The sequence below is a fragment of the Canis lupus genome, chromosome 27, assembly GCF_048164855.1.
Source record: "Canis lupus baileyi chromosome 27, mCanLup2.hap1, whole genome shotgun sequence".
NCBI lineage: Eukaryota > Metazoa > Chordata > Mammalia > Carnivora > Canidae > Canis > Canis lupus.
This window is the reverse complement of record NC_132864.1, coordinates 39,239,177-39,260,986: the sequence shown is the minus strand read 5'-3', so window position 1 is coordinate 39,260,986 and position 21,810 is coordinate 39,239,177. Positions and strand designations below refer to the sequence as shown.

At 55.9% G+C, this 21,810-nt stretch overlaps 1 protein-coding gene and 1 long non-coding RNA gene across 3 annotated transcripts; one reads left to right on the top strand and one right to left on the bottom strand.

The window, feature by feature from the left end:
• Positions 1 to 826: 826 nt before the first annotated feature.
• Positions 827 to 6,867, bottom strand: LOC140619772 (uncharacterized). 2 transcript variants are annotated; one of them, XR_012019562.1, is made up of 4 exons: positions 6,661 to 6,867; positions 4,324 to 4,827; positions 2,894 to 3,271; positions 827 to 954 (listed from the first exon to the last, which is right to left on the bottom strand). It is a non-coding gene; the product is annotated as an uncharacterized lncRNA (long non-coding RNA). The 2 variants fall into 2 exon arrangements; XR_012019561.1 differs by lacking the exons at positions 4,324 to 4,827; positions 6,661 to 6,867 and adding an exon at positions 3,849 to 4,295.
• Positions 6,868 to 7,012: 145 nt separating this feature from the next.
• LIPM (lipase family member M) lies at positions 7,013 to 21,128 on the top strand. Its single transcript, XM_072803671.1, has 9 exons — positions 7,013 to 7,363; positions 9,286 to 9,403; positions 12,312 to 12,510; positions 13,243 to 13,352; positions 15,145 to 15,281; positions 16,211 to 16,357; positions 17,055 to 17,126; positions 18,207 to 18,278; positions 20,685 to 21,128. Exons 1-9 carry the CDS (start codon positions 7,217 to 7,219, stop codon positions 20,973 to 20,975), a joined length of 1,293 nt encoding a protein of 430 aa, XP_072659772.1. The 5' UTR covers positions 7,013 to 7,216; the 3' UTR covers positions 20,976 to 21,128.
• Positions 21,129 to 21,810: the final 682 nt, after the last annotated feature.

The following is a 21,810-nucleotide window of genomic DNA, read 5'->3' as shown; positions in this document are numbered from 1 at the left end:
AAGGCTCCAACACGTGTAAAATCAATGAATAGTAGGTGGTGAGTCTAAGTTTACTGTATAAATGCACATTTATAATCTTCAGCCAGTATGAAGCAATAAGGATGAAGTCACTTTGATAATCCTCAGAATTAACAATTCGTATAAGCAACAGCACTCCAGGGAATACCCGTGGCTTACACGCGACAAAACAGAGCAATATGATGTGATAAAATCTGCACACAAAAGTAGCTGAAGTCATAACTGTTTTTTAAACAATGAAGAGGTTTTAAACAACCTCAATTCTTTTCTTTTTAGTATGTGAGATGATTTTATTTTTTTAAATTGTTTTATGAATTTATTTTTTATTGGTGTCCAATTTGCCAACATACAGAATAACACCCAGTGCTCATCCCGTCAAGTGCCCCCCTCAGTGCCCGTCACCCACTCACCCCCACCCCCCGCCCTCCTCCCCTTCCACCACCCCTAGTTCGTTTCCCAGAGTTAGGAGTCTCTATGTTCTGTCTCCCTTTCTGATATTTCTCACTCATTTTTTTCTCCTTTCCCATTAATTCTTTTTCAATTCTACAAGACAGCACAGGACATTCCCCTCTCCATCTCTAGCATCGGTTAAGGAAGACGTGGCTGCCATGTGAACTTTGATATACAAACAGACATTTGCAATTACCTGTGAAACGAAGATATTTAAATGAGTAAAATTACATCTGAAAACAAAATTGAATGCCCCTGTCAGCAGACTTTTTGCGGCCCTTCCACAGAAACCAGACTCCTTGGGGCCCCTGGGTGGCTCCGTGCTTTAGCATCTGCCTCCGGCTTAGGGCGTGACCCCCGTGACCCCGGGGTCCCAGGATCAGGGAGTCCCACGTCGGGCTCCCTGCATGGAGCCTGCTTCTCCCTCTGCCTGTGTCTCTGCCTCTCTCCCTCTCTCTCTGTCTCTCATGAATAAATGAATACAATCTAAAAAAAAAAAAAAAGGATTCTGTGATCATTTAAGTGAACTATGTTATAAATGCAAAGAGAAGATAAAATATTTAAAAAACATATCTTCTATATGCGTCGTGCATGGTAATTCAAGCTTCTGTACTCTACAATATATTCCATTTTCGTTCAGTTTGTATATTTGCTGGCTATTGCTTGATATCTCTAATCTCTTGTCCTAACAAGTATAGCATCGTAGCGTGCCTTTTAATAAATGTCATGACATCTGTACTCTCTCAAAAAAAGAGAAAAAAAGAAAAAGAAAGAAAGAAACCAGACTCCAACGAAACAGTTTGAAAACTACGGATGTGGTTTCAACTGAATTTTATAGACTCCAGGGCCTCCATGGGGGAGGTGAATCCCCCAGGGTCTCACAACCAGCTCCCCGGGGACCCCAGACCCTGACTCCTCCTCTAGTGCTCCTTCCACTTCACTGGCCTCACTAACCACGTTCTTTTGTATTCATGGAACCTCAGGCCTCGTGACAAAACAAAGCAGGGATTTCTCATCATTAGGGGAAAAAAGGTGTCAGGGGACGGAGGTGCCGGTGTGGTCAGCTCCTAAGCTACTTGGCTGCTCAGATTTTTTTTTCATACAAATTCTTTCATCCTAAACGTCTTCCTTCACGATGCTGAATTTTTGTCAGTTCGCCTCAAATTCTTCTTCCTGCTTTGACGCGCTCTCCAGGAAATCATGTGACCGATCCGTATAATAAATCTATTAAAAGCTAAAAAAAAAAAAAAAACGGGGGATGCTAAAACTCCAAAAGCTTCAAGATAACCACTTGTTGTTGTCCCTTCCTAAGTGCTACTTAAGAAAATTATTTTGCTATCCTGGAAGCAGTTTGGAAAGTTGGAGCCCTTCACTGCTATTCTCAAACCTCCTGTCTCTGGGACTGAGTGGCCCTGGGTGCTCAACATCTCAATAAACGTGGAAAGGCCCATTTATCGTAGTATTTGCAAAATGCCTCCACGGGCGGCGTGTGGGGACTCCCAGCACTTTCTTGGCATCGTGCGGACCAAATCTGCGTGATCCTAGGCTCTGGGCTGAGCTACATAGGTTCGTTAGATGCGCCCCGATGTACGATAATTAATGTTAATTATCGATGTAATGATTATCGATGTACGATAATTAATATTTAAGTCTACGTGGAGATGAAAGAAAACTGAGCGGACATAAACTATCATTAGCAGTCATAGAAATGAGTAACCCGCGTGTTTGCTTCTTCAACCCTCCCGATTTTCCCGTGTAGGTTTTAAAAATCTCAAGAGGCCGTGGAGATGATGAATCATCTTTTTACTGCATTTTTTGGTGCTGGTGAACCCAGGGAAAACTTGAAGCCTGAAAGCTCCAGTCCTACCCCACCCTCGGGATTCCATCCCCACCCCTCCCACCCCCGAGGTGAGAGTCCCTCTGGAAGAATCAGCCCCACAGGGACCCGTGGGTGCAGCCCCGCAGCGGCCCGAGCCCAGCTCACCCTTGGAACCACCCGGGGCACCTGATGAGAGCACAGGTCCCTGCTCCCAGACCTGGAGATCCTGGTTCGGCCTGTCTGGTGGGGACAGAAACCCGCGTCAGCAATCACAGGATTCTTACGGGGTCTCCACGAGCGTGCGGCACAGGGCCATGGCCACGGGGCCGCTCAAAGCCGGGGCTTGGAAAAGAGCAGTTAGTATGTGCACCCGTCCTAGTATGTGCACCCATCATAGTATGTGCACCCGTCCTAGTATGTGCACCCATGGTCCCAAGGAGCCGACAGGTGTCCTGCAGCTGGGGAGACTAGGACGCAGGGGCGTGGAGCGTGCAGGAGATCTCACAGAAGTCGGTGCAAAGAGTTGCATTTTTTCTCGCCGGGAAACCAGGCAGCCCTGACTCCTGATAACCAGCTCATAGGCCACCCTACGCTTGGAGGACTTACCGACGGTACAGAAGGCCAGCCACTCCGAACACTGATGGTGACACGTGTCCACATGCCTTTTCCAAGTAGAATTTCTTCTCAGACCTTAACGCACAGGCTGTCAGGACTCTAGAACGAGACTCCACAACCCGGGTGTCGGGGTATCTTTCGTGGGGACGTTCTCCGCAGGGTGTCTAGCGGCAGCCCTGGCCTCTACCGCTGGGGCCAGTAGCACCTCCCCGGGGGCCGGGGACCAGAACCGGCTCCAGATGTCACCGAAAGCTGCTGGAAACATCGAGTTGCTTCAGGTAAATCATGTGAGCTCTCCGGGGCCTCCGGAGCTTATTACAGAAGATGGAAAAGTCAAGGTGTCGTTCATCGCGGTGGAATCAGAAGAGACTAAAAGAGAAGTTGTACTTGTGAAACTGGGTAATTACTTATATTTTAAAAATTCCAGATTCGATACCCACCCATACTGAAAAATAAATTTCAAACGGTCTGGAGTTCTAAATGAAAAGCATCGGGAAAATGTTGGGAAATAGAGACGATATATTTCTGTAACCTTGGGGTAAAGAAAATTCGTCTTGGAAAAAGTCAGAAAACCTAAAAGCCCCAAGGGAAGCCCCCAAGAGACTTTGCTCCGTATCATGGTGACATCTCCGTAGCATGAAAAGGGAACGGAAGAAAGAGACCACAATCAAAATTTTGAAAGAGGAAAATGTGAAAATACCAGCAGCACATGGAACGAGCTAAAGATCAATATTCATTAAAAAAAAAAAAAAACCGCAAAGCCCAACCAATCATTTTTAAAATGCAGAGAGAATAGGTCAATAATCTGAAAGAGCTATTTGTAAAGGGAAATCAAAGAGCCGGGACGCAGGAAAATTTCCCAAGTCCGTTCTAACTCAGGAAAACGCGAACAAAATGTGCAAAGCCCCCTCGGTCCCATCAGACTGGCACGATTAAAAAGACTCACGAAACGCGGAGCTGATGAAGGAGGATGCGGACGAACGGTGGTGCTCGTGCGAGTAGGAGGACTTGCAACCGGGTCAGCGACGGCGTCGGGTGTCAGCAGAGACCCTGCAGCGGGAGGCGGCGGGAGGCGCTGGGAAGGGGCCTCCCCGGCAAGGCCGCCCTCGAGAGCGGGGAAGCGGGGCAACCTAAATGCTTTTCCAGACGGACAGAAGCGGGGACGGGGGACTTTTGTAGGGTACGACTCTGGCTTTAGAAGTTAACCACATCGGGGCGCCTGGGAGGCTCGGCTGGTTGGAGTCCAGCCTTGGTTCCAGCTCAGGTCCTGAGATCGGGGCCCGCCTGGGGCTCCCCAGTGCACGGGGAGCCTGCCTCTCCCGCTCCCTCTGCCTCCCCCCTGCTCGTGCTCGCTCTCGTGCTCTCTCAAATAAATAAATAAATCTTAAAAAAAAAAACAAAAAACAAAAAAACAAACTCACCCACGTCTTCGGCTACGCCTCTGTCAACCCAGCTACCGCGATATTGTGTAACTGTCCCTGTAAAACCCTGCGGTGTCCTGACTCCTAATGTAATCCTAGGGACATTCTGTTGTCTTCTTTTGCAATCATGTTTTAAGTATCTTCCCCGAACTCTAATTTTTTTTTTTAAATTAACCACGCCTTGCTTTAGAATGTAATACCTTTATCCCTAATGGGAAACAATTCTTATTTTCTTAAAAAAAAAAAAAAAGAACTATCCTGGGTCATTGGATCCAGATGAGAGGTATCGAGTGGTTTCCAAATGAGAATCCCGTATTTTCAAGCGTGTCGGACACACCGGGAGGCCACTTGCCTGAAGGCCTGGAGTGTCCTTGGGGATCCAGAAAAGGCCTGGTGAGAAAGGAAGAGTCAGGCCGGAGTTGGAGCATCCGGACGTTCCGGTCATTTGCTCACAGAGCAAGTCTGAGCAGAGCACAGACTCCGACTTTCTGGGGGACTCGGGGCCTGCAGGAAAAAGATCAGGAACCGCTTCAGCACGACTCAGCTCAGGGTTAGGGGAACGCACGACTCAACGCGGAAGAGGGCTTCTTTCCCACGTTGAGGGGTTTCTTCATTTTATCTTATTTTTTTACGCTTGCATTACAGTTTTCTCTTTGGGGGGTTTTGTCCTGTTTTGTTTGTTTTAACGGCTTCCTTTTTTTAAAAAACATAAATTTATTTTTTATTGGGGTTCAATTTGCCAACATAGAGAATAACACCCAGTGCTCATCCCGTCAAGGGCCCACCTCAGTGCTTCCATTTATTTTTTTTTTTTAGTTTTGACACATAGTGCATCTTGGATAAGACTACGTGTTGATTCTTTGTCCTCCGTGTCCTAATCTTTCTTTAATTTCCGTCTTATGAGGCCTGTTGCTTCCATGTAATTTTGATATTGAATTGATTTATACGTAGCACATGTTAGGGCAGATCCGTTTTCCTCGTTCAAGATGTAGGGGTCTCAGAGCCTCCGCCTGTATGTGCGGACACGGTAAAAACCCATTTTAGACGATGATGGGGCCCTTTAACCGCCTGAGCCACCCAGGTGCCCCTGAGTGGCTGTTTTCTTTCTTTCTTTTTTTTAGATTATTTATTTATTTATTTATTTATTTATTTATTTATTTATTTATGAGAGAGAGAGAGAGAGAGAGAGAGGGGCGGAGACCCAGGCAGAGGGAGAAGCAGGCTCCCTACAGGGACCCCGATGCAGGACTCGATCTCAGGACTGGGGTCATGCCCTGAGCCCAAGGCAGGTGCTCACCCCTGATTCCCCAGGGGCCCCAGGAGAGAAGTCGGAGGGAGAGAATTCCCAGAGACTGCCCTCATTTCTTCTGACACAGCTGTCAGGCCTTGGGGAAGAACTCGGGGAAGAGGACCCCGAAATGTTACACGTTTCCCCCACGTGGGGAAAATACTAACCAACGAGCTGAAGCCCCTGGTTTTGCGGCTCTGGCGCAGCCCCGAGCTACCCAGTGACGTCGGGCACGGGTCCACGACGCTCACGGCCCCTGGAGCCCGAATGGGGCACGTCAGGGTCACTCGTGGGTGCAGACCCCGCTCCCCGGAGCCGGGTGAGGGAAGCCGGGAGGTGCAGGGCAGGATGCAGGCCTCGTGGGCACCGGGCCCAGCGCCGGGCACGCTCCAGCAGGCCCATCCGCCCCTGCTCGGGCCCCGTTCCAGGAGCCTCAGCTCACGGCGGCTGTGCCAGCTCAGCTCCAAAGAGCTGGGGTACAGGCAAGGAGATACATTACCTCAAATAACAAGGGGTTTTTCCTTAAACTCCTTTAAAAAAAAAAAAAAAGACTTTATTTATTTGAGAGAGAGAGAGAGAGAACACAAGCCCAGGGAGAGGAAGAGGGAGACGGAGAAGCAGACCCCCCCACCCCCACCCCCTCGGAGCAGGGAGCCCGACCCGGGGCTCGACCCCAGGACCCCGGGATCATGACCTGAGCCGAAGGCAGACGCCTCACCGACCGAGCCCCCCCGGGCGCCCCTTCTTTTCCTAAATTCTAACCCATTCTTTACCTGTGCTCCTGGCCCGCCTACATAACAGTCGGGTAAGGGGGTGCCCGCACTGCCGCACAGTTGGCCCAACTGGGACATTTAGACCCCGAAAGTAACTAGGCTGCAACTCCGCGTAGCTCCTGCAGATGATTTCCCCGCCAGGCCCCCGGCTAATGCGTCCCCCGGCATTCGCCAGCGCTCATGACCCAGAATAAAGCCTCCTGCGTGTGCCTGGCTGAGCCGCGTGCACGCGGCCCACCCGTGGAAGAGTCATTTGCTCCCGATCGGGGATCTCACCCATCGCCAGGAAGAGGGAATGTCCTTATTTTTTGACTCGTCCAACAAAACCACTCATGGCTACGTTGGTCTGCAGTGAAACGACTGGTCATCGAAGCCTCGGGACGCGGCCGTAGAAGCCTGGAACGTTCTCTGCCGACGCCGTATCTTTCCATCCTTCCAAGAAAGATAAAAACGAAGGAAAAAAAATAAAAATAAAAATGATCTCCCCCCCCCCACAAAAAAAAAAAAAAAAAAGATCTTCCCTATGGTTCCCATTTCCTGATGATGAGGAACAGGGTTTTATGGGCTGCGTCCTCTGCACGTGACTGCGGGTGGCATCAAGTCCCACACACCTGCAAGGCGAGGGCTGGTGACGACGGGTGATGTGAGTGGTGGGAGGGGCCCGATGGCATTGGGACATCCTGGGCCATGTTTCCACTGAATTTGCCTCTGAATTCGGGGGCAGGAACCGTAGGTGGAACACAGGGGACACGGGTTTCAAAGCTGCAGATCCTTCCGGCATCGGGATCAGCCGTTACGCTGCCAGGCACAGAATCCATGCAGACGTCGGATCATGCCGAAGATCCTGTCGAGAGTGTGGACCGCCTCACCCAGGACGGGGATGTGGCTTCTGATCCTGGTGGCGTATCTGTTCCAGAGGAACGTGAATTCGGGACGTCTGCCGACCAAAGCTGTGGATCCGGAGGCGTTCATGAATATCGTAAGTTGGGTTTTTTTTTTTTTTTTTTTTTTCCGTGTCTGGAGGGAAACGAAGTGGTTCGCGTGCCCACTCTTGCACCCGGGCATCATCTGCTTTAGTGCATTAGTATCCCGTCCCTACGACACGGTGGCGGTTTTCGCTCGCCGGTCGGTGATGCGCTAACCTGGGGACGGGCCAGCCTTTGTTGTCCTTGAACAGAGTCAGTGAACCCGGGTGAGTGACCTCATCCCTTTGCCCCGAGCGGAGCGCGATCGAACTTTTTCTTGGCTTCTTAGGTTCATTCCAGGAGCAGAGAAATCCCATCTTGGGCCACACCCAGCTCTGGCATTTCCACTTCCTTGGGGATTTTTGTTCCTTTTCTGCCTGCTCTCATCTCGCCCTTCTTCCCGCCAGGACACCTGCTTCTAGGAGCGTCCTGTGCCATTCTAACCGGGGTTTCGTTCCGCCTCCCGGACCGGGTACCCCGTAGACTGGCAACGGGGGGACCTGGAGCCTCGCGTGAGCACGACTCACGGACGATGCGCTAACCTTCTCGCTCGCCCCGACTTTCTGGCTTACTCTCAAGTTCTTGAGCTGAGTTTAGGGTCGCCCACCCTATCGTGTGACTCGCCCCCTAGGAGACACCGAGACTGAGAGCTGTTGAGGCTCGGCCCCGTCGGTACGTAGGGTGGTCCCCATTTTTGGGATCCAGGGGTATAAGCAACCTAAGGGAGGCCGCAGCCCGGCAGGCGGCGGAGCCACGACTTCAGCCCGGGCCTGCCCGAGCATGTAGCCCATAATCGCAGCCCTCCCGGGGGAGGGGAGGCTGCCGGCCCGCGGATCCCACACACATTCCTCTGCCTTATTGCACAGAGGCAATCTGTCTAGCCGGTCTCCCCGAACCTCGCCCTGGGTGTGCCTCGCAGGGTGCTCTCGGGGCTTTAGAGGGGGAACCGAGTCAGGGATTCAGGAAAGCGGCTCTAAAAAAAAAAAAAAGGCTTCTCCAGCTGAAGTCTGCAAACCTATAGGACTTACCCAAGAGCGTGCGGGGGGTTCTTAATTACAGTCGTCCCAATGCTCCCTGACGACCTACTGTGTGCCGGGGGACCCGGTGGGTGTTACCGTGCATCATCTCTCCACGTTCCTTGCGAGAACCCCTAACGTGCAGGTGACTAGGCTGAGGAATGGGGACAGGTTTGCTAATTGTCTCAAGGTTGCCCAACTGGTTTGCGTAATAGCGTTAGAACCAGGATTAGAATTCGAGCTGGGGGACCTCGGGGGCTTTTCTGTTCCCTTAAGAGCCACAGACCCGAGGGCCGAAAAGAGCCGTAGGGAACGCATGACCTACAGTTTCTCATAAGCTGTCCTGGGCAGGATGCCCCACTGGCTGCGTCACAACGACCCGGGCCCTCGCCCCGAACCGAGCCGGGACCCTGTACGTGTACGTGTCCCCGGGGAATCCCGGCACGCACCCCCGCTCCGGCACCCGCGCTCGGGCTGACCGGTTCTGGAACATTACAGCGAATCGGACTTTCCAAAGGAGCCCGTGGAAACCAAGTGCTGGGTCCCGTCCTCAGAGTCCCCAGCTCGAGGCTGGCGTGGAAGCCAACAGGCGCCCGAGGGACGCTGACCCTCCCGGTCCAGGGCCCACACTTAGGGAACCGTTGTTCTAGCCCGGTCTCCACATTACATTTTTACATTTTATTTGTTTATTCATGAGACCCAGAGAGAGAGAGAGAGAGGCAGAGACCCAGGCAGAGGGAGAAGCAGGCTCCCTGCGGGGACCCGACGCGGGACTCGATCCCAGGACCCCGGGGTCACACCCTGGGCCGACGGCAGACGCTCCACCGCGGAGCCCCCCAGGTGTCCCAGTTTGCTGCTTTTGGGTCATGGAGCGCGCGGCCACACAGCCCTGAATTCAAAAGACGCTGCTTTTCCCTCAGAGTGAGATCATCCGACACCAAGGCTATCCCTGCGAGGAGTACGAAGTCGTCACAGAAGACGGGTACATCCTTTCTGTTAACCGAATTCCTCAAGGCCTGGCGCAACCTAGGGACGCAGGTACGGTTCACCCCGGGCACCCCACGTGCCCACCGGTCGGTAGTGAGGATCCCCTCGTGACCTGAGTGTTCGCACGGGGTCTGGGTTCTTGTGACAGACTGCGGCCCATTGCTTGGGCCGGAAGGCAGCTTCGCTCCCTCCTCCACCCCATCATCACCGCCCCGGTGGGCCCCAATATCCTCAATGATCTCAAAGAAACATAGGGTTTGCTTAAAAAAAAAAAAAAAAAAAAGGCCTTCAGTGACGCCTTCTAGGCCTTAACCCATTCCCCAAACCCCTCTCATGTGGATAATCTGGAACAACCAGGGACGGTCTCTTGAACAGACCACGCTGATCCCTGCTAACGAAGAAGGAGAGCTCCAGCGCGGCGCCCGGGCCCACCCCACAGACCCCGTAGCCCCAGCCAACACCCCACATACCCCGTAGCCCCAGCCAACACCCCGTGTACCCTGTAGCCCCATCAACACCCTGAGTACCCTGTAGCCCCAGCCAAATACCCCGCATACCCCGTAGCCCCAGCCAACACCCCACATGCCCCGTAGCCCCAGCCAACACCCTGCATGCCCCGTAGCCCCAGCCAATACCCCGCATACCCCGTAGCCCCAGCCAAATAGCCCTTTAAGTATTTGAGGCCTTGCCCAGCGCTTCACTGGAGTGTTTTAAGAATCAAGCAGTAGGTGTGCATTTTTTATTTTTGATACATTCCTTCAATTCATAGAATCCCATTTTTTCGGTTTATGGGGTTTTCAGCTATTGCCGGCTTAAAAAAATTCATGGTCGTCACCAGTGAGCGTGTGCTCTGTGCCTTTGGGTGCTGTGGGTCTGCGTGGACGGCAGCAGCTGCGCCGTGTCATGAGGACACCCGTAGGGCCCTCTGGACGCCAGCTACGGTGCCGCGGGCTCTATCCGCATCCGTCTCATTTAACTTTCACAATAACCTGGAGAAACTGCCGCTCACGGAGCTTGGGCAACCTGTCCGGGAGCCCAGGCCGGCACTTTGCTGGAAGGTTGTGAAACCTGCAGAGACCTGCCCGCCACCTTGACCCATTTCTTAACTGGGACCGGAGCAGGTCGGGCGGATGCTGTCGTCTTCGGGGCCAACAAGCTGCAGGGTTCTGTTGTATTCCAATTTGCCCGTTTGCAGCTTTTTTGAAAACCGACTTTAAAAAATAAAATTATGTATCTATTCACAAGAGACAGAGAGAGAGAGAGAGAAAGGCAGAGACACAGGCAGAGGGAGAAGCAGAGGGAGCCCAACGTGGGACTCAATCCCGGGACCCCGGGGTCACGCCCTGAGCCGAAGGCAGACGCTCCACCACGGAGCCATCAGGTGTCCCGAAAACCGGATTTTTTAAATACCAGCTGCCCAGCTGCCCTTGGTGTCCTGCATGTGGAGCATGAGCCAACCTCAGTGCATTCGGACGCACGGTTCTCGCCATGGGGTCCTGCACCCTGGCCTGGGCCTCGTGCGGGTGCTCTCCATCGCGCTTTCCCTGAGCACCCCTTTGAAAACAGCAGCACCGTGCCCCCGGGTGGGGTCTGGCCCCGTGTCCTCGTTCCTTCCCTGAGCACGTGCCACCCGCTAGGACACACGCGTGCTGGCTCATTGGCTGTCTCCCCCGATCAGAAGGTAACCGCCCCGGGAGCCGGGATCTTCTCTATTTCGTGGAAGGCCGTACAGCCAGCGCCTAAAAGCGTGCCGAGCACACGCAGGCGCCCATACGTGTGCGTGGGGTGGGTGAGTGAGTGGGTCCTGCACAAGCACACGGGAGCCTGCAGCTGCAGAGGGAACGTTCGCTGAGCTCCAGCTGCCGGGAGGTGAGCAAGCACAGCTCCCGGGGGCACCGAGCGGCGCCCCGGCTAGGGCCCCCGCAGCCCCGTTCCCAGGCGGAGCTTCTCCGCTCACATCCTGCTAACCTCCCCCAACTGGTCACCCCAGTTTCGGGGTTTGGGAGCTGGGGGGACCGTCCCTGGGTTGGGTCCGGTTGGGGAAGGACAGTCCCCTCTGGAGGCGGGTGTTGCTTCTGCAGCTGGCAGGGGCCTCCGGGGGGGAAGCTCTGGGGACCCGGCCTGTGCACCCCCTTAGAGAGAAGGCCGTTCTCCTGTGTCCTCGCGGCATGTCCCCGGGAGTAGGGAATTGGGTCATGAGCGCCGAGCCGCGCGTGTGCCCGTCCCGCGCCCCCTGTGTGCCTGACTTCCTGGCGCTTTCCACCTGGATGCTGGGAAGGAGGCCGGCGGCAGGGGGCGGGGGCGGGGGGGGGGGGGTACGTCCCAGGTTCCCCAGGCCGCGGGGTGGGGACACCGCAGAGGCGTAGCCGGGCCCTCGCCGCGTGGCGTCGTGAAGCCCGCTGCGGCCCGCCCCACGGTTGCCGCCCTTCGACCCGGGCGCTCTTAATGCTCACGGGGCGGCGGCGGGGGTGATTTATCGTTACCAGTATTTATTCTGAGCCTCAAATTTTCTCATACTTGGAGTGTGGGGGCTCCTCCCAGCTGCCTTGTCACTCTTTTTGACATGAAGGGTCGTCGTTAAACCATCACACGCTCGGCATAGACACACACACACGCACGGGCACCTTTGTCCTCTAACACAACCACGCGTACGTTGACCATCGTGCAACATATTATATTCATGGTTACATGAGCGCCCTGATGGCTGGGACACGGCGCGTCCTGGGCACCGTCACCTCTGCTCCCTGCGCACTGTTTTACTTAATCCTAATGAAAATCCTGTTTTTTCTGTTGAGGAAATCAAGACACAGACAGGTCAAGCGAGCAACTAACACAGTCGATACAGCAAGCCGCTCAATCCACAGGCAAACACGGGCGTGTTGGGCCCCAGAGCTTGCAGGCTCGAGGGGGGCCAGGAAGATGGAGGCCACGCCTCCCAGCTGAAGTCTCTTGCACGCAGGGCCCCGGCCGGTGGTGTTGCTGCAGCACGGCCTGCTGGGGGACGCCAGCAACTGGATCTCCAACCTGCCCAACAACAGCCTGGGCTTCATCCTGGCCGACGCCGGTTTTGACGTGTGGCTGGGGAACAGCAGGGGCAACACCTGGTCCCGGAAGCACAAGACCCTCTCCATAGACCAAGATGAGTTCTGGGCTTTCAGGTACAGCACGGTCCTGAGAGTGGAGGCGGACGCGGGGTCGAATCTGGCCTCTCGCACTCAGATGATTCACTTCGGTCGGGTCGCCAACACCCCACCGGGATCTCCCCGATTGCTTTAGTTAGTGAGCGACTCTTTGGGGGAGGACTGGGTTTCTCCAACGGAAGAAGGGGTCTGGCTAATAGGACGACAGTGGTGGTTGGGGTCAGGGCTCGAGACAAGGTGCGGACCCGGGACTAACTCCCCTCGGGTACTGAGCGGACTGTTACCCCCAGAAAGAGCCGCCGTCAGGCAACCTTAGAGACATCAGGGAAACCGTTCGGCCCCAGGGACTTAATGGGGCTGATCCGTATGTCACGGTCGGTCTACAAAACGGTTTTAATGACCTTTTGGCATTTAACCCGCTCCTTATCCACAGCCGCACAGGGAGGCCCCCGAGGCATGTCAGGCCCTTCCCGTGGGATGATCTGCAGGGCCGGGTGGGGTTCCGCTGGGGCTCAGTAGGGCACCCCCGGGGCGGCGGGTCACGTGACACCGTCTGCAGAAAACTGCCGTGTGCAGAGAGTGCAAAGGGTGCACGGGCCCAGCGGCGCCATGTGTCGCGTGTGAGGGCCCCGGGGGCACAGCCGCAAGCCAGTGGGGCACACTCAGGGCCTGTTTGTAACCCCCGGGGGGAGCTGCTTTCATTGTTTCTGACTCTAATTTTTCACGTGACTTTGTCTTTTCCCCTTGTAGTTATGATGAGATGGCTAGGTTTGATCTTCCTGCAGTCATAAACTTTATTTTGCAGAAAAGCGGCCAGGAAAAGATCTATTATGTCGGCTATTCACAGGGCACCACCATGGGTAGGTTCCCGGGGGGCAGGTGCAGGGTCAGGGGTGCGGGTGGGGGCGACGGCGGGGCCTGGGGCCTGGCGCCCACCTTCCCTTGGCCCCGGCCCTGCCCGGCCCGCTGGCCCTGAGGACTGGAAGTTGGGGATGCGGGAAGGGCCGGGATGCTGGAGGCGACGGCTGGGGCGGGGGGGGGGGGGGTAAGCACCCGTGGACAAGGCAGGAGCAGAGCGGCCCGGTGCGCTCCACGGGCCTCAAGCCAACCTGGCGGGGGAGTCCCGGGTATGGGATTCCGGGAAGCCAGGCGGGCACACGCCCCCTGGAACTCAGGGCAGCCGATCAGTGCGCTGGTTTACTTCCTTATTTAAAATATATTTTTTAATTTAAAGTCAACTAATCCCCATATAATGTATTACTGGTGCCCGAGGTAGAGGGCGGTGAGCCGAACCCCCGGTGCGCCCTCCCTCCTGTCCGTGGCCCAGCTACCCCGTCCCCCCGCCTGTCCCCCCGCCCCCAGTGCTCTCCGACTTTCCCATTTCCTCTCCGGGGTTTTCCACACCCTGAGCCGGCTCTGGTGGCCTCCCGCCTCACCACGCACTTCCAGGAAAACGGGTACTAGGGCCTGGGCTGCCCCGAGGTCCGGGGGCCGGTGGGACTGTCTTTTCTCTACACTCACACTGTCCAGCTTGACATCGAGACAAAGGTGCAATGACGGAGCCAAAGGCTGCTTCGAGATGGGGAAGGGGGCAAAAGCTCCAGGATCCCTCTGGCCGTCGGCCACGCGGCCGCTTCCCGGCAGGACTTGAACGCACTTTGCTGGGAGAGGTTCGCTCGAGTCCTCAAAGCTGACATCCGAGGGCAGCTCTAATAGGGTCGCAGGCCAGCGGGAATATGGTCTGACGGAGCCCCGGCCCGTCCTCCCGACGGCACACCTGCGTGTGGCTGCCAACCTGACCACACGGAGGGGAGAGTGGAGACACAAACACCCCCTCTCCTCCCGCAACCGGAGGAAGTCACGTGACCCAAGTTTCCGTCTCCAGGTTCCCCTCCCGCTCGGGCTGCAAACGTCAGCCTAGACGGAGATGCACGGACGGACGGACGTAGAGCCCTTCAGAGACGGCGACCATGGCCGGCCTCAAGCGATGGCCTTTCCCCGCCCCCCGCCCTGCCCCAGGGCTCCGTGGAGATGGTCCTTGGGCAGCGGTAGCTCAGAGACTCTCACGGGCCCAGAGGCCAGCCCGATTTAGCCAGGGTCCTAGACCTGGTCTAGCACAAAGATAAGCGTTGGGGCCCAGTTTCGTAGATGACTTGTCTATGGGATCATATCACAGGTGGGGTTCCGGGAAAGGTGGGCATCAGGGAGACCATCCTACCAGCCCCACACCCTCTGCGTCTCAGAACGTGCTTGTCGCCGACCAGCAAGGCGGCTGGGCTCTCCTCCCTTTCCTTCACTGCGGGGTAGAGATTTGTCAAAAACACCTCACGAGAGTTTGGGACTTCGATGAGGTGAGAGCTGTGACAGTCCCCTGAGGAGTGTCCGGGGCGCAGTTGCTTCTCCGTGTGCATCTACGTACAGTCTGCACCGTTGGCCCCAATAGCTCGACCCCGTAATGCAAGCAGAACCTACTAGCTGGAGGGTACGTGCCAGGCACCGTAGGGAGCGCCGAGGTGTTGGGGCTTACACGTTCCTAGGACACCTAAATCAGGAGCACGCGTCGTTACTGAAATAACTTGGTAAAAGTAAAATCAGCGTTTTACGGGTTCTCGGCTCTGCGATATCCACACTGACCTGTCTCTCCTCTCGTAGGCTTTATTGCTTTCTCCACCATGCCAGAACTGGCTCAGAAAGTCAAAATGTATTTTGCGTTAGCGCCCATAGCCACTGTTAAATATGCGAAAAGCCCTGGCACCAAGTTTTTGCTGCTCCCGGATATGATGATCAAGGTATGTGACTCCTCGGATAATTCCTTGTCTGCGTAGACGAGTCCTCCAACCCTATTTGCTAAGACTTAGAGTAGCTCAACTTAATGATTTTGGGGCTTAGAGTAGCTCAACTTAATGATTTTGGGGCTTAGAGTAGATCAACTTAATGATTTTGGGGCTTAGAGTAGCTCAACTTAATGATTTTGGGGCTTAGAGTAGATCAACTTAATGATTTTGGGGCTTAGAGTAGATCAACTTAATGATTTTGGGGCTTAGAGTAGCTCAACCTAATGATTTTGGGGCTTAGAGTAGCTCAACCTAATGATTTTGGGGCTTAGAGTAGCTCAACCTAATGATTTTGGGGCTTAGAGTAGCTCAACCTAATGATTTTGGGGCTTAGAGTAGCTCAACCTAATGATTTTGGGGCTTAGAGTAGCTCAACTTAATGATTTTGGGGCTTAGAGTAGATCAACTTAATGATTTTGGGGCTTAGAGTAGCTCAACCTAATGATTTTGGGGCTTAGAGTAGCTCAACCTAATGATTTTGGGGCTTAGAGTAGCTCAACCTAATGATTTTGGGGCTTAGAGTAGCTCAACCTAATGATTTTGGGGCTTAGAGTAGCTCAACCTAATGATTTTGGGGCTTAGAGTAGCTCAACCTAATGATTTTGGGGTTTATGATGGTGCAAAAACGATACGCATCCAGTAGAAACCATACTTGAAATTTTGAATGTTGATCTTCTCCTGGGCCAGAGATATTGGGGCCGGACCTCTCCCGTGATGCTGGGCAGCCTCCGCAGTCCCCGGTTTCGACTTCATGATATTTCCAACTCATGACGGGTTTACAGGGGATGGAACTCCGTCGTCAACTGAAGAATATTAGACTAAATTGGATTCACGTCTTCCTGGCCATGATGTCATGACTACTCTTCCGCGTCATGTTTTTACAGGGACTGTTTGGTAAGAAAGAATTTCTGTACCAGACCAGATTCTTCAGACAGTTTGCTATTTACCTGTGTGGCCAGATGATTATCGATCAGATCTGTAGCAACGTCTTGCTGCTTATGGGAGGATTTAACACCAACAACATGAACATGGTAAGCGGGAGCCTAGTAAAGGTTTCGTTTTCCAAAGCCAAGCGAGGAGTGACCGGTCTCACGTCCCGAGGGTGGGCGAGTGCCGTGAATACAGACCCAGTTCTAGAGCCTTCATCTTAATTATTCTAGCAAACTTTTTTTTTTAAGATTTTATTTATTTATTCACGAGAGGCCCAGAGAGAGAGGCAGGGACACAGGCAGAGGGAGACGCAGGCTCCCTGCGGGGAGCCTGACGTGGGGACTCGATCCCAGGACCCCGAAGTCACACCTGGGCTGACGGCAGACGCTCAACCTCTGTCCCTAGTAAAGTTTGCCTAAAGAGAATCTCTTCTCAGATGACAACAGAGATGCCCAGGAGCACATTCAGTGGCGTCTCTTATCCATGCACATGTGTGTAGTACGGTTTGGTGAATCCTTGCGATCACTTCTTTTTAATAATAATTTATTTTTTATTGGTGTTCAATTTGCCAACATACAGAATAACACCCAGTGCTCATCCCGCCAAGTGCCCCCCTCAGTGCCCGTCACCCAGTCACCCCCACCCCCCGCCCACCTCCCCTTCCACCACCCCTAGTTCCTTTCCCAGAGTTAGGAGTCACTTAATGATGTTTCCGTTTCTTAGCCTGACGCCCCGGAGGTGTCAGCGCACGTCTTGTGAGCTCTCGGACCCCCACCACCCACTCGTGTTTTGTTACAGAGCCGAGCAAATGTGTACGTCGCTCACACTCTTGCTGGAACATCTGTGCAAAATATCCTACACTGGAGCCAGGTAGGAATGCCCACCTTGTCGTCTCTCCGAGGGTCTTTGTGCATTTTGTCTGGAGCAAAGGATGTCCCTGGTGTTACTTCACAATTATTCCAAGACGGAACGGGATCTCGTCAATGCTGTCTCGACCGTGAATTCGATCCAGAACACGGAACCTTCTCAGGAGATGGGGGGAAGGGCTGGCCCCAGGAATCCTTGGGGGACCTTGAGTGAGTGACTTCAGATGGTCCAGGGAGACCTCTGTCTGCCTCGAGCCACCTCACGCGTGAGGTGAGGAGGAGGAAACGCAGGAGAGTGCGTTTTCACTCTTTTTGCGGTTCCTCCAGCAAAGGCAGGATCTAACTCATGGGAGCCCTTTGGCTGCAGGCCCCAGTGGCGAGGGTCCCATCGTCAGTCCCACGACCGTCTCTGGGGCCAGTGGGGCAGATCCCGGACCCCGTGGAATCCACTCAGGGGCAGTGGGTGCTGATGATGCTCTCGCGCGCGCAGGAGCACTGCCCCGATCCTGCTCACTGTAGGCGACACGGGGGAGTGACCGATTTGCTGTGGAAATAAGACACGTAAAGACGGAGCTCGAGCATGGTTGACCTCAGATGCTCACCTGCTACAACCACAGCTTTGTTGAAAAAAACCGGGAAGGCCCCAGTTCAAGCAGAGAGGTTTAACAACACTGAACTTAAACGTCACGAACACCGGTCCTGTTTCTCTGGGGACTCAGAGCCCGGAGTCCCCCCAAGGCCGTGTGAGTGTGCGTGCATGTGTAAGGAGTGCGGACAGGACGGAGACCTATGTTCAAAAGGGCGAAGAGTTCTGACTTGGGTTGGGTTTCCTCCCAGCGTCAGCCCCTGGCGCAGCTCGGGGGCCGCTCCTCGCAGCCCGCGGGGGTCGGCGGGGCCCCGGGACCTGGTGGCCGGGGCTTCTCAGGGACCTTCTTGTGCCCCAGGGGCCCGCCTCTTGCCTTAGCTTCTTGAGGTTTGTCCTAACAGCGAGCGGAAGAGCGGCTCAGCTCTGCCCTCCACTTCGGCTCACGACCCCCTACCCGGTGGTGCATTCGAAGGTCCCGTCCATGTGCTTTCCTTTCAGGCGGTGAATTCTGGGGAGCTCCGGGCATTTGACTGGGGGAGCGAAACCAAAAATCTGGAGAAAGGCAATCAGGTAAGAAAGTCAACGCATCGTTTTGAGGTGAAAGAGGGGGACGTTGTAGTGACAGGTTTTTGTAGAGGAGGAAATAAAATACGAGTTCGGGCTTGATTGCATTTGAAACTAGAGAAGTTCGCAGCTCGGCCAAGAGGCTTCCTGCTTTCAGGACGGAGAGGATGACGCTCCCGGTGGGGGAGGTGGGTTCTAGGGAGCAAGACCCGGCGGCGAAGGGAAGGGAAGAGCGTGGCCTGTGTGGTGGCTGGAGGGATCCAGGGGGGACGGCAGGGGTGAGGCACTACCGCTGTGGGGTCATGGACAGGCTGCTACCATTCCACTGTCCCCCAGGTCTTTATCCTTAAAAATCATTGGGTTACGGGCGCCTGGGTGGCTCAGTCAGTTGGGCGTCCAACTCTTGATCTCAGCTCAGGTCTTGATCGCAGGGTCATGAGTTCAAGCCCCACATTGGGCTCCTGCTGGATGTGGAGCTTATTTTAAATAATAATAATAATACTAATAATAATAATAATTTACTCAAAATTACTTAATTTATTTTATGCAAATATTTATTTATTCAAATTATTTAAAGATTATTATTATTATTATTATTGGACTAGACGATCCTTAAAAGTTCTGCCAATCACACTTTTAATGCATCTGTAATTTGCGAGTGAAAAATACGAAAAGTCATTACATCATCTAAGAAAATGCCCAGTCGATGCTCTGGAATCAAATGAACAGCTGCGGGGACTCAGAAACGGGCATCGTACTCCTCTGAGCAGAAGGTCCCGACTGGAGGTCGTTGTTAGCTCGTGTGAGGCTGCAAACAGGTGCCCACCACACGGCCCTAAAGCCGGAGGGAGCCCAGTAGGTGGCCAGGGGCCAGCTCCTGAGAGTGTGGCTGCGGGACGTCCCCTCCCCACGGCAGCCTAGGCCACAAAGCCCAGAACACGGGGCAGACGCGCCCAGATCAGCTGGATCCTCTGCCGCCTGCGTCACCCGGGTCCCCACGGGCAGCGCCCGGACCAGGAGGCTTGGCGCGGGCGTCCACTCCCTGGCATCAGGTCCTTGTTGGCTGGTCCCTAAAACGTGTCTTTGGAGGAAGCGATGCAGCCCCAGGACGGTCTTAAACCACCAGCGTCCGTGTGTCAGCTGCTGGAGCAAGCAGCTCGGGCAACGTAGGCCCCGGGGAAGGTCGGGGGGCGGCCGTCAGGCCCAGCACGCTCCAGGCGTCTGCAGGTGGGCCCCAAGGGGAGCGGGGGCACCGCTGGTCCCGGCCGAGCCGGGTCTCCCTCAGGCCGCGGGCCGCCGGCTCTCATCGGAGCTCCTCACCGCGTCCCCTTGGGCGCGGCCCCGGCCACACGGCCCCGGAGCTCAGGCACGTCTGGGCCGCTGGGTGCACGATCCGCACGAAGGCCTGCGAGTCGGGCCGGGCAGCTGGCAGGGGAGCGGAGGGCGGGCGGCGGGAAGTGCAAGGCCCCCCCAGGACCCCCCAGGCCCTCACAGGCCCCCCTGACCCACCTGGACCCCCCTGGGGCCCACTCGGCCCCCTCCAGGCCCCCGGGCTCCCCATGTCTCCTCCATGTCCCCCCCATGACCCCTAGGCCCTCCCAGGCCCCCCCAGGCCGCCCTCATGTTCCCCCAAGCTCTCCAAGACCCCCAGGCCTCTCCAGGCCTCTCCCAGGCCCTCCCAGACCCCTCAGACAACCCCATGTCCCCTCCAGGTCCCCCAGGTCCCCCAGACCCCTCCAGGCCACCCACAGACCCCGCAGACCTCCCCAGGCCCTCCTCCCAGGCCCTTCCAGACCCCTCAGATGCCCCCATGTCCCCCCCAGGCCCTCGCCCAGGGCCCCTGGGCCTCCCGTTACCCCCCCCCAGGCCTCTCCCAGGCCCTCCAAAGCCCCCCAGGTGTGGACCTCCCCTCCCCTGAAACCACTGGGTTCCGGGGTGCTAGATGAGGGGTTTGGAGCGGGGGCTGCCCCGGGGGCCTTCCCTTCTCCCGCAGAGTCTGTGCGGAGACCCCGCGGCCCCCTCGGGGCTCCAGCCTCTGGCCTGTGTCCCGAGAACCTCTGTCCCTTGGGCCTCGTGAAGTTCGTGAAGTGTCCCTCTTGGGGTGCGTGTTTGTTCATGGGGGACGAAGGGAAATTCATGCTTAAGGCGGAGGGGACCCCTGACCCCGAGCTTTGTCCCTCACTTCCTCATGGCTGGGGTCCCCCCGTCGCAGGCGAGGCACCCGGGGCGAGCGGGACCCGCACGGAGGGGCTGAGCACACCCGGGGGCCACCCTCCACCCCCCCGCGTGCCCGGGACCCTTCCCCGTCGCCCAGGCCGTATTTTTACTGTTTACTTGGAATATTAGTCGTTGGGCTTGGAACCCCGAGGGTGACCGTCAGAAACGCCAGCTACAATGATCCCTTTCTTCCAGCCGACGCCCGTGAGGTACAAAGTCAGGGACATGACGGTCCCCACCGCCATGTGGACGGGGGGCCAGGACTGGCTTTCCAACCCAGAGGACGTGAAGGCCCTGCTCTCCGAGGTGACCAATCTCATCTACCATAAGAACATTCCCGAATGGGCACATGTGGATTTCATCTGGGGCTTGGACGCGCCCCGGCGTCTGTACAGCGAGATCATACACCTGATGAGGCGGCACGACGCCAGCCTGTCCCCGGGCACGTGCGCGGTCGGCCACGAGGCGGAAGCCGGCAAGTCCTAGGAGGCCGCAGGGCGGGGGCCGCAGGCGGGACTCGCGGGGCCCCCAGACCTGGGGGAAGCGGGGCGGACCGGCGCGGGCGGAGGACTTCCTGCCCTTGGCTCTAAAACTGGCATTTGCAATTTTTTCAGCTAATTAAAATACTCATTGGATGAACTTCATGGGTCCTTGCGTAAGGCCCGTCGGGGAGGGCGGGTCTCGCCTGGCGGGAGGCGGTAGCCAGGGCGCCCCACGGCCCCGGGTGCACCTGCAGCCTGCAGGTTTCTCCAGGTTTCTCCCCCACAAGCCAGAATTTAGAAACGATCAAGTGAATAAGTGATTGGGATGGAGACGGAGGGCCTGAGTCTCTGGATTGCTGGAACCGTGACAGAATACGCTACGCATTTCCACCTGGTTGTCACAGAGACAGGAGCCTACCTCGGGGTGCTGGGCTGCTTTAGGGGAGGAGGGAGGAAGGAGGAGGGAGAAGGGAGGGAGGGGAGAGGGAGGGAGGAGGGAGGATAAAATATTCTGGATTTTACCCGTGAACAGCGCAGCCTGCAGAGCGGCCTCGCACAGAGGAACCAGCAGGGTGGAGGGGTCCGGCTGCGGGAGCCCCTGAAGTCGGGGGGCCTTGGCGTGCGGCCCCAGAGCTCGAGGCCCTCGAGCAGGGTGCCTGGGCTCAGCCTGCGACCCGCGGCCCCGGAACGAGTCCCACATGGGCTCCGGCTCCTCCTCGGCCCCGCTGCCCCCTGGCTGCGCCCCCGTCATCTCCCAAATAAATGAAAGTCAAAGACAAGAGGGCCTGTCGGCTCCCGGGGGGAAGAGGGGAGGCCCCGAGCCCCGAGCGGCAGCGCCG

Excerpts from the sequence above, each read along its gene's own strand:
- LIPM (XM_072803671.1), top strand. The coding sequence starts at position 7,217 with ATGCCGAAGATCCTGTCGAGAGTGTGGACCGCCTCACCCAGGACGGGG. Across the intron at positions 12,511-13,242 it reads GATGAGTTCTGGGCTTTCAG|TTATGATGAGATGGCTAGGT; the intron begins GTACAGCACGGT and ends TTCCCCTTGTAG. Across the intron at positions 17,127-18,206 it reads ATATCCTACACTGGAGCCAG|GCGGTGAATTCTGGGGAGCT; the intron begins GTAGGAATGCCC and ends CTTTCCTTTCAG.